Source organism: Rhyacophila brunnea, unplaced genomic scaffold (genome assembly GCF_057557595.1).
Source record: "Rhyacophila brunnea isolate RB1 unplaced genomic scaffold, BYU_Rbru_1.0 scaffold_14, whole genome shotgun sequence".
Lineage (NCBI taxonomy): Eukaryota > Metazoa > Arthropoda > Insecta > Trichoptera > Rhyacophilidae > Rhyacophila > Rhyacophila brunnea.
The window spans coordinates 41590542-41602566 of NW_028232796.1; the positions used below are offsets into that span (position 1 = coordinate 41590542).

Here is a 12025-nt window from a genome sequence, read left to right on the forward strand (position 1 = left end):
AAGCGCCAGGTATATTGAAACCAAATTAAAAAGTATCAGAGAGAATAATATGCCAAGAGAGAATGGTCTAATGTTAAATTATAAATAGGATCATATGGGCCTCCACAAAGTGGAGGTTTGCATTGACAGATTTTGTTTTTTTACGAGAAATGGATGTCAGCCACTTGCTCAACCTATCAGGTCCATACCCTGACACACACAAATTGAAAAACAATATGTGTACTTGCCAGACCCAGGATTCGAACCTGGGACCCACGGCTTTATAGTCCAACGCTTATGCCGCGCGGCCACCGTGGGCGTAGCGTGGAAATAGCTGACATTTAAATTATTTTTGATGTTTTATACGTGTTTTAAAAATCTGTGTATTTTATCAAATGTCTTATTTTTTAAAAATCAATCTTTAATAACATAATTATCAACAACAAAAAAAAATACATGCGTTCAATGTTGATTCTTTATTTTCCGACAATGCAATGTGAAAGAGGGAGACAATATTTTTATATCATGTTTGCAAGTATGTATAAGCAAGATGTAAAATAATATCGTTTTCATTTTAAAATGCAATACAATAATAATTTTCATAGCTGCTACTTTGAAGGAAAACACAAAAAATCTTGTACACACTTGGCCCCTTATTAATCAGGGTTTAATTGAATTTTAAAAACTAGTAAACACTCTAAACATTGTAGTCTTAGTTCAATGAAAACAAATACGTTTGACTGACAAAGTTTAGTGTGCCCTATTTATGCCGGATCTTAACGCCTACCTCCACCCTTCGCTACTGACGAATTGTATTGCTAGAATTCTGGTTTTCGTTATCACCTGTCACATTATGACAGGTGAATACACTATGCTAGTCTATGATATGCATATAAATACAGCTAAAACCAAAGCCGTGTGCGGTGCTGCATGCGTTGACGCTGACACTCCATTGCAGATTTTCATTCAGCAGTTGTAAGGCACATCACGTACCCTGGGTGCCATCCAAGAGGGTAATCCTATCTATTGTAAAAATACGGATTCTTCCCTTCTCATTCTTGTCTCGGACGACCGTCACCCTGTCTCACTCTTTCGGACACGGCGAGCGGTGTAGGGCCATGGCGCTGGACTAAAGGAAACAGTAGATTCATCATTTGTTTCTGTTATTTTTTTTATTCATATATGTATCTTTTGCTGGCGAAGTACTCATATACTATGTGACAACTATCAGGAATGTTTTACTTGAAAAAGTAGTCGACACTTTCACAGAGGATTCAATATGATTGATATTTAAAGGATTATTTTCTCGCAATAATTGTCACAATGGTCTGTTGAAATATCGACATGAGTCCTCCTCACGTGGTCTTTCAAATTTCCTAAGCGAGTGTAGGTGCTACCGCAGATTTTGCAACTGAACGGTTTTGCGTTAGCATGCGACAGGAGATGTCTTTGACGCTTGTAGTTGCTTAAAAAGCCTTTGCCGCAGATCCCGCAAGGAAATTTAAAGTCTCGCTTGTGTACGCTCCTGTTGTGAGTACAGAGGGTGGATGGATCGGCAAAGCCCTTCAGACACAGCTTACATTGGTAACGCTTCTCCTAAACACAAAAGAATTCAATCATCGATAACATAATAGACTTAGAATGCAATGCAAAAATTTATTGAAAAGAGATCTTTAGATGGTTACGTATTTTTTCCAACTTATGTTTGGTGTAAATGAAAAGCCAGTATGCCATTCTTGATAGTGTTGAGCTGCGTGTCTTTGATGACTATTTAAGAAATCGAGAGCATCAGTTGTTCGCTTTCCCAAGGTGCAGAACTAACCTACCATCGGTGATGGTAGTTAGGAGGGCGATAGTTTTATTCAACCAAATTGCTTTGAATATTTATTTTTATATGATATGAATTTTTGCTTGTTCATAGCAGTAAAGTTGTTATTGATTACTCTTGATCATTCATCCTTCATCCAGGAATCGTGCACATCATGCGGTGCACTTAGGAAACTGTCAAGAAAATCGATATACTCCACATTTACAAGGGTAGATGGGAAAAAGTGATAAATGAGCGGGTGCCTTGTCATGAAGCGGTTGGTATTTTTGCTCCCAGCAGATCTGGTCTCCTCCACCACACGGCGTCACGAAGACAATGAAGGACGTCCAGGTAGTAACCATCGGTAATGGTGCAAACACGGTCAATGACCTTGTCGTTTCGGTCATCTCCACTGATGTGCGGCCATCTTTGAAGAAGTTGTACTACTTCTTAATTTGTCCGATACTTATGGTATCGTCATTAAAAGCCTGCTGATTCTTTCCAACGGTTTCCGCTTGGGTATCGCCAAGCATGTCATAATTTTCGCGTGAATTAAAAATCTGACGGGCGCTGTCACTTACTAACTCACAGACTGACTGACTCTGCATATGGGAAAAAATCTCCTATGCTTTATTTGAATCGTGGGGAAAAAAAGGTCACATACTCATTGAATAGACATCGTATACCAACGTTAATTACCTTGATATGTCTATTGTTCATGTGTCGTTTCAGATTACCACTGTTTATAAATCCGTTTCCACAGACTGTGCACTTGTACGGTCTCTCACCTGGAAAGATAAATATACAAATATATACGAATACACATCCATTTAAGGCTGAATAATAGGTCAAAATTTCACTTCACACAGACTAGTGTAAAAGTTTTTCTATTTGGTTATATATAATTTGAATCAATTTGAAAATTGGTTTTGATCTGAAATCCATATTCTTTAGATTGACTGCTTTTACTTATTTCATCAAGTTTTACAAAGCTACGTGTCACGGGTTTAAATCCAGTGGTTGGTTCAAATATACAGATTGTTTTCCAATGTGAATTTGATTCCAGAGCGACGACTCAGCGGGTTTAACAAATGGCCAATGACCTTAACTAGAGATAACCCAGACTATGTAAAGGGTCTCATATTTATCTTTGAAATGTTAAATATAAAAATAATCCGTATGTGGAATATAAGGTATTATTAAATCCTTGCGAGCACGATCGTTTCAATTCATAGGTATTGTAACCAAAGAGAACACTCGTGTCCAGTTTCTATTAAATTTCATCCACACGCCACTCGGTTATCTCAAAAAGGTAACACATACTACTGCCTCCGCCAATGAAAATTTACTATGCAAACCTGTATGCATGCGTATATGGATTCGAAGTTCAGTGATAGTCGGGCGACCTATACCACAGAAATCACAGATATATGTGGCACCCTTTCTTCTGAAAATAGGAATACAAAAAACACATACAGTTATCAGTTTAAACATAGTGAATCCGGATAGGACTAAGAATTTGTCACATCACCGAAAGTCACCGACGATCGGTGATGTGACTCGATGATGGGGCCATGTGTGGGGCCAGAGGAACATCGCAGATGGGGATGGAAGAAAACGGATGATGGGATATACGAACCCCATTGGACAGATCTACCAAATGCACTTTCACATCAAACTGTGAGCAAGTAACAGGCAAATGTACCAAGTTTTTTGAAAACATATCATGCATAAACACACTAGAAAAAATCATTTTGTATAAAAAAATATGACACCCGATGGGACTTGAACCTGTATCTGCTGGGTTCGCGCCAGTGTGCTGTTAGAATTTAGCTACGGGCATCCTACTTAATTACGACGATTTTAACTAGTAGTCCTTACCAGCGGTGGCTTCTCTAACACCATGCATATGAGCTGCCCTCCTTCCATTTTCTAAGACATCACTCAATGTGCATCATTGCTATTCATAAGTCATCACTCGTTTCTCGCAATTTAATCCATGTATATTTGTACCAAAAGCATGCACCCACTGAACAGTCATCAAAAATATTATGAGCAATTAGGGTTGTCACATGAACTTTTATATTGCAGAACTCGCCTTCACTAAATTCGACACAGCAAAAAGCACAGTAGCTGAATTTTTGGAGGATTGATAAAAAATAGATTTTTTTTATTTAAATCTCGTTTAAATTCATTGGAAATAGACTGATATTGAATACAAATTGATTATCAACGTAAATATTATGGATACGTTCCTTAAATCGTTCTATTTGCAAATATTTGAATATAATTTATACAAAAATAACATGTTAGCTACTACGTTCTTTCGACAATAACATGATGTCACATTTTTAACTATGCTGACTGGCGAGAGAATTTTATTGTATTTTGTAGATGAAGGGACTCATTAAATAAAATATGACTGCTTGTCAAGATTGGTGTCGAAAAACACATATTCAGAACAATCGATAGTTATGTATTTTCTTAAAATCTTTTTGTTGAAATATTATTTAATACAATTCAATATGGTTCCTGTTGTTGCAATGTAAAGTCAGCCTTTTTAAGTGTTTTGTCACAATTTTGAAAAAAGCCGATATACTGGATTATTTCGAGGGCTTAGTGTCAAACAACACTATCTACAAAAGTGCAACTTTACAGGAGAGCCAAAAATCGTTATTTTAGATTTAGATTCTTGTAACTTAACAAGGGAAATGTTTATTTAAAACCTAATGTTAATATTTTATAATTTATTGTGTATTGTACATTTATCTTGCTTATGATGATGTTAAAATTTATAGGGATAGTTTTTAAAAAATATGAAAACAAGGGTAACTAATGTATTTAGCATTAAACTTTACTGACGATTTAATAAGAAAAGATTGACATAACGCTGTTTGACTATTATCTAGCCGTAAATGTAAAATAACGTTATCTCAAAAAAAAAAAAAAACACTTTTTTGTAGATAACGTTGTCTGACTTTAAGCACTCGATTTGTTAGGTTAGATTAGGTTAGGTTTTCATTCTTAAATTCATGAATTTTGCCAAAATCAGCTATGAAATTTGAATTAATGTTCATATTGAATCTAATAGAATTGGAGACCGTATAGTATGCGGTCATCTCTTTCCGATTAGAAAGCTCACGGCGAACTGTGCCACGGTGAAATGTTTTATGTACAATTTACTTGTAACCGTCAACAGAACATTAACAAAACCATGAAATAAAAAAAATATCTGCAAAACTCACTCGATACTGGGATGGTCAACTTTCATGTGCTTTCTGTAGGTGCGAAAGTTAAAAAGAACTTGCAGACACTCGCGGCATTCAAACTTCTTACGCTGGCGTTTAACCTCCTTCGGATGGGATTTGAAATTAGTCGGGGAATCGTTCACTCCGCCGATCACTATTTTATAGACTTTAGATGAGCGCGCACTTCCTGTCAGCCCGTCATCGGCTCGCCAATGTCCTGCGGATCTCACTATCGATGGAGATTCCTTCGATCGGTTCTTACAGACTTTTGTGATTTTGAGATTGCCCGCGGTCGCGCACGTCACTGTTTCACTTTTCAATATTTTGTCGATAGTTTCTCTCAGAAGTGATTTCAGATTATTATGCGTTTTGTCGTTTGAAGAAAACTTCTCATTTTCACAGTTGTCTATTGACTCTAGAAGAATAGTAAACAAAACTACATTAAGAAGGAATTCAATTCAAGAGTATTTGAGGTATTAAAGGTACCAGTAACAGAATTGCAAAATACGGTTATCATAAAAATCATCATTGGCACAGCTACGGAAAATGATATAAATTGCTTTAGAAAACGATCGTTAAATTCAACTTTGGTCATAGATGATACTAATGAAATGACTTTATAATTTGTGATTATTTCATAACTTTCCGCTCTAAGCTGCCATCCTCGGACACTACAATTCATAAACTGTGAAATTTCTTCACTTTGTTTTTTTTATATCCGACATCGTTGAGGTGCTGACGCCATATTTATTAGACAAAAAACGTCCTGAGTTACCTCTTTTCAAAACATTGATTATACGTATCCACTTTTAATGATTTTTTTTTTTTTTTTTAGCAATGAAGTCTCAATTGAGTCTTATTTAGCTTTTCTTTAAAACATATACGGCTCTTGTATAGGAGCAAATGTGCACTGATCTCCCAAATTATTATCTAATAATATGTACGTATTCAAATAACTACATTTATTCTAATAATTAATTATTGTAAAATATCTTTAATTTGTCGCCCGTCCGCTAAGCGCATCCACGTAAGTATTTCTGGCATATTTTTAACCAGCCGCTGAGCTGGAGATGTGTATACATGTACGTCTTTCATAGTATTTGTTGAATGTTCGAAAGACGACCTGTACTACCCGAGTGCCCGACCGTAGACGATTTTTTTGCATGCTACCGAAATGTAACCTCACTGAACGTACAATTTTTACCTTGCTTTGAGCAATGTCCTCCCTCCTAGTGCTTCAAGTATAACCGATAGATGTCGCGATTGACTGGCGCGTTTATAATAATATTATTGTACGTACGTATGAAGTAGGTAAAAGGTTCCCGCGCAGTATTTAAAAATACTAGGTATATTATTTCATACGTTATGACGTTATGAGGTAAATGCTCTGTTGTTTGATGTGCCATATTAATATTGAATCAATCAACATATCGATTAGAGTAATATTGTGATAATTAAGTTACGTACAGCCATCTCACCATACAAATACGATTTTATAATTATTTTACATTTCAAAATTAAACACTAAATAATTTTAATATAAATAAATCTAAATAGAATATAGATAGATGTGTTCTTATTGTTCCAAAATCATTTTCCAATGCATCCTTTCATCATGGTGTCAAACCAGCTTGATTAATTATTGTTGACAATAACAATAATAATTAAGCGTCAATTACATTGAGCTTTTTTACGAGCTGTTTATTGGCGAATTTATAATCTGCCTGTAAAGTCGCCCAGTGTAATCTACCGAGAAAAGTTGAAAGCCGGTCAACTTTACACGCTACACGCCGGCGTGTGGGCCTACTGCGTCTGCGCAGTAGAGCGATGGTGGCGGGAAAAACGAACTACTCATTTTGAAATTTACCGTTTTGACGTTTAATGGAAACATTGTTCGGCAAGCATTTTTGCTAATTTTAAATAACTACAAGCAGTTGAATACAATACATTACATACAGTATTATATAATTATTATATACAATCAGTAGTACCTTTTCAAAATGTCGAGGGAAGTAATTCGCGCGGGAGTCGTTATTTTAGCTCATGCTATCAAAATGGAATTAGAAAGGAAAGAAAAGCAGAAATTGAGGCACAGAAGATTGTGGGTAAAATCATGGATAGAAAGACGTGAGAAATATGGTGCATCGAGCAATTTACTGAAAGAGTTGAAAGACGAAGATCATGTGGCTTATCGAAATATTTTGAGATTAAACTGTACTCATTTTGATGATTTACTACAAATGGTAGATGGAATGCTCAAAAAACAAGATACGAAAATGAGGATGGCAATCCCAGAAGTCACAAAACTGGAAGTTACACTACGTTATTTAGCAACTGGTGATTCATTCAAGTCTCTGGAATACCTGTTTCGAATTCCGGAACCAACAATATCGAAGTTTTTGCCCCAAGTGCTTACGGCGATTTCTCGAGCCCTTCAACCATTTATTGAGGTGAGTGAAAATTAGTTTACTACGAATAATTATTAACAGCAGTTTTTCTTGTAAGAATATATTTCATGAAAGTGAAGTTACAATATATAGTATTACTGCATACTGCATACTTGCCCCAAATGTATTAAACATAGCCTGTCTTAAAACGTCATTATCCTCGTTTGAAGAGACAGAATGCGAAGCAAGTGTATGGTTAGAAGATGGTGAAAATGCACTATCGACAACTTGTTGTGGGCTTAAATAAACGACATGCTCCAAAGAGGATAGCTTAGAACGAATGATAGAGTTTTGAAGTTCCTGCTGTAGTAAGATGGCTTGTCGCTGTGGTAGCTGACGAAGCTCAGATGCAACAAACTTTCCGAAAATGTCAAACGGTTTCTCCTCAGATGCATTCTGTGCAATTTGGTCTAATTGGTGAATCGCTTCTGATATTTCAGAAGGATATTTTTCGGATGCTGGTCGTTTTTTAACCGTTTTCATTGGCGTCGCTGGTGGTCTCATTTTTGCAGGCGACTTGTTCTTGCAGCGTTTTTCTGGGCAGTTGTCGTTGTCGGACTCAACAGATTCCCTACAGCTTACACTGCCCTCATCTGGCACTGTTTCTTGGCTGTTTTGTGACAGATCCTAGAAGTAATACAAATCTGTTACTGATTTCAATTTATTTAAAATATTACTTTAATTTAATTTAATTTATTACTTTTATTGTTTACAGGTACCTAAAACAGTTGATGAATGGAAAGAAACCGAAAAGAAATTCTTCCAGCGTTGGAATTTTCCTAAATGTTTTGGAGCCATCGACGGGAAACACGTCACCATTAAAAGACCTCCATGTTCCGGTTCAGCCTGCTTCAATTACAAAAAAACCTATAGTATCATATTATTTGCTATGGTTGATGCCGATTACTGCTTTACTTACATCGACGTAGGTGGAAATGGCCGAGCAAGTGACAGTGCAATATTCAGAGATAGCACTCAGAACATTGCAATGGAAAGCCATACTCTTGGGATGCCTGAATACGGGGTTATTATTGGAGATGATGCTTTCCCTTTAAGAGAAAATCTGCTGAAACCGTACAGTAGAACTGGTCTCAGTGATGTTGAAAAAATATTCAATTATCGTCTTTCCCGTGCCAGACGGGTCGTAGAGAATGCTTTTGGCATACTTGCATGGCGATTTAGAATATTTTTAAGACCGATTGAGCTGAAACCGGAAACTATTGATAAAGTTATTTGGGCTGCTTGCAGTCTTCATAACTGGTTACGAAAGATTGCTCCACAACAAGCAGTGGATAGAGAGGATTTAAACACTGGGAATATAACACCTGGGCTCTGGAGGGAAAGTGCCAATATTCTGCAGCCTATTAATAATCTAGGCAGCAATAATTACAGACGTGCTGCTGAGGAAGTCAGACGAACATATGCTACATACTTCACAGAAGAACATCCCCTGCCTTGGCAATGGAAGAAAGTTGGACTCTGATTAATAATGCATTTATAATGATCTGTAAATAAATAGACATTAAAATAAATAATATTTTACTCACCAAATTTGATTTGCTGTTTCTTGTTGCCAAAACTTCATTCAAATAATTTCCATCGTTAAACTTTGTTTAATTCAAGTCTATATACATCTTTAATAGATTTAATTTTTGCCTTCAATTGTTTCGTATCCATTCCCCCAATTAACTGCTTTTCATTAAGTTCACTAAAAAGACGTTTGAAAATTTCATCTTTTAAATTTGTATTGCAATAGTTTTTGTCTTTTATATTCCATAGCACAGGGCACTGCTGGTAGACGTTAAGAAATCCACAATATTATTTACGTTCCACTTCATTTTTTAGCGCTAGAACCCAAACACAGAACACAATAATATTCACATATTGTTACGATATCAACTCGCTAGCTTGTCTATATTATTATCTATGCTTTTTTACGTATCTATTGTCTATGATCTGCGTCTGCGCTGACAGTGTTGCCATGTCTACTGAAATTTCAGTAGATCTATCAAAAAATCTACTGAATTTTGAAAATTTTAGTTGGCAACACTGTCTGCGCAGTAGAGCGTAGCGACCTCCCGGTACAAAAAATGAACTACGTTCCGTCAAAATACTCGCTGGCTTGTGGCTTCTCGGCGAATGGAAAGTTTTGTGTGTAATCATCAAATCGCAGTAGCTGTATCGCCCGCTTTTAAATTCGCCAATAAACAGCTCGTAAAAAAGCTCAATGTAATTGACGCTTTACAAGATAAAAAGAACTTTTTATATACGTTTTTAAATTTTCTGTTGAATCATAAACTTGACTTGACTAGCTTAAACGATCAAAAAAAATTGAATTTGATAGAAATAATACTGGAATGTCATTTTGACACTCATACTGATTTCCATAGTAACGCACGTATATATTAATAATTTCCTAGCAACTAATAATAGTAGATTGGATTACGGATTTCTTCCGAAATAACTTTTCATACAAAACAGAATTAACTGAAAATGAATTTAATTCTACTTAAAGATGGCTAAAAGTATTTAAAAAAATGCATTGGCATCGTGTTCTGATATATTCTAAAAGTTTCAAATGTCTAGCTAGTCGGGAAGTTAATTAAAAATCGATTGCAAGATTTGTACCGGACAAACAACCACCGGACAAATAAGAATACCACCTAATAAAAACGTTGTAAAAATGAGTGTATTGCGTACGACCACACACGACAAGAGTGAAAATTTTGTTTTGCTTTTCATTCGCAGACGTGTAGTTTAGAAGTACCAGCAAAATTGGTACTCTCTCGGTGGCTGGAATTTCAGTCGGCAGTGTGCGTGCATGCCAATCGAGAAGTCTCGAGTTCGATTACAACGTTATTACCAATTTGAAGGGCCAATTGATGTCTCAAGCCTGCGTCAGTCCTTTGAGCTTGCTCTCGCAATTGGTAGGCATCTTCCAATCTGTCTGCACAGACCGCACATAGTGCAGTCGGCATTGAACCATTGTCGGACACCTGAAAGTTAACCACAAAACTTTATCAAATTAGCATAATACTCCGCGAATTATAATATGGATTGATATTTATATTCAAGTACTGACTTGCACTGAAGTACAAATCAAAAGTTTATGAAACATTTGTGATGAAACGTCATTTATAACTGACTGAAATAGAGGAACTGAAGCCCCTGTTTCTAGACATATACGACAGACATCATTCATTGTATTAGTTCGTTTTCCATAAAATTATGAAATTTAATAGAACAAAAAAGTGGAAGGGTGATCTCTTTCATAGGATAATAATATAAGTATTATGTTTGCACCACAAAAACTTCTCTTGAAACTTTTAGACGTCAAAACAATCATAGATAGATAACTGATGCTGACCATAGACTAATATACTATAGTGATGCTGACCATAGACCACATCTAAAACATAATCATCTTTCTGTCACCGATCGAAGAAATTATAGTAGGTATTTCGATAAAACAAACAAAACAAAATAAAAACCGGAACCAAACCGATGTATTTTTTTTTATTCGAACCGGAACGAATAAAAATAAAGGTTCGAAGCCTTACCTACTTCCCACACCAAAAATAACAGGGAATTTCAGAAATTTCGAGGCGAGGCCATTTTTTATGCTGTTACGGCCAAAAAATACCAGCGAAATTAAGAAATTAAGTTTCAAATCAAAGTCGAGAGATTTTTATTAACAGCTTTTCCAAATTTTCTCTACGGCTTGGCAAATTTTCCTCTATAAGTAAGGAATTAAGACTTTAATTTAAATCTTAGAAATAAAAATGCATTTTTTCCGATAGGTATTCAAAATTTCATAGGTACCCTTGGAACAGAACAGGCTTAACTGAGTTTTTGCCATTTTACAGTAGAGTACTTTAAATTCTTCTTGTCATTAATTTGAAAACTGTAAATAATATAAGAATATTGATTTAAATAGGTACCTATACGATAATACATTGCAAAGGTACTTATATACGTACGTACTTTGGATGTACAAATGCAACAATAGACTTTAAACTTCTTATGTGTATGTATATATAGGGCAGGTGGGCAGAGATTGATAGCGCCGCAGGCGAAAAAATCTTGTGTCAACGAAGTATACAGTCAAAAATTGTATTATTCTTTATTCTTCCTATATCTAACACCCATAAACAGTACATGATCTGCATTACACCACTCGTCACTACTTATATCTTATATTACTGTCTTATTTGGTATAGTTTAGTTTGTCAATTAATTGGTTACAAACATTAATTATTATAAACTTAATTACAAATTATAATATATATCCACATACTACCCTAAAGATTCAATTTAAACATGTATGTACATGGGTATACAGTGACGTCCCTAGACAAAATGCCGCCCCTAGGCAGCGTCAAAATGCCGCCCCATTTTTTTATCATCCTTTCATTACTCCAATATCTAAGAAATGTGTTGTATGAAGCATGGCCCCCTCATCCTGAAGCGGGCCCCATGTTAGGATCTTTGCCCCCCCTACCTATCGCTAAGGATAAAATCAGTGTGACGCTCTACAGTAATGT

General features: G+C 35.8%; 1 protein-coding gene across 2 annotated transcripts; it reads right to left on the bottom strand.

Moving 5' to 3' along the window:
* Positions 1-262: 262 nt before the first annotated feature.
* On the bottom strand, positions 263-10859 carry LOC147075989 (uncharacterized). 2 transcript variants are annotated; one of them, XM_085942327.1, is made up of 6 exons: positions 10785-10859; positions 10345-10477; positions 5032-5449; positions 3145-3233; positions 2486-2574; positions 263-1575 (listed from the first exon to the last, which is right to left on the bottom strand). In XM_085942327.1, the coding sequence occupies exons 2-6, from the start codon at positions 10457-10459 to the stop codon at positions 1270-1272; spliced, it is 1017 nt and encodes a 338-aa protein (XP_085798453.1). In that variant the 5' UTR covers positions 10460-10477; positions 10785-10859; the 3' UTR covers positions 263-1269. The 2 variants fall into 2 exon arrangements, with proteins under 2 accessions (XP_085798453.1, XP_085798452.1); XM_085942326.1 differs by having other exon boundaries at positions 10564-10843.
* Between the last annotated feature and the right edge of the window lie 1166 nt (positions 10860-12025).

What these genes read in the sequence shown, in the direction of transcription:
- LOC147075989 (XM_085942326.1), bottom strand. Translation starts at nt 10,683, where the DNA reads ATGAATGATGTCTGTCGTATATGTCTAGAAACAGGGGCTTCAGTTCCT. An exon ending in TGATTTGTACTTCAGTGCAA is followed by an intron (nt 10,478 to 10,563) that starts GTCAGTACTTGA and finishes GTTAACTTTCAG; the next exon opens with GTGTCCGACAATGGTTCAAT. An exon ending in TGAACAATAGACATATCAAG is followed by an intron (nt 1,576 to 2,485) that starts GTAATTAACGTT and finishes TTTTGTGTTTAG; the next exon opens with GAGAAGCGTTACCAATGTAA.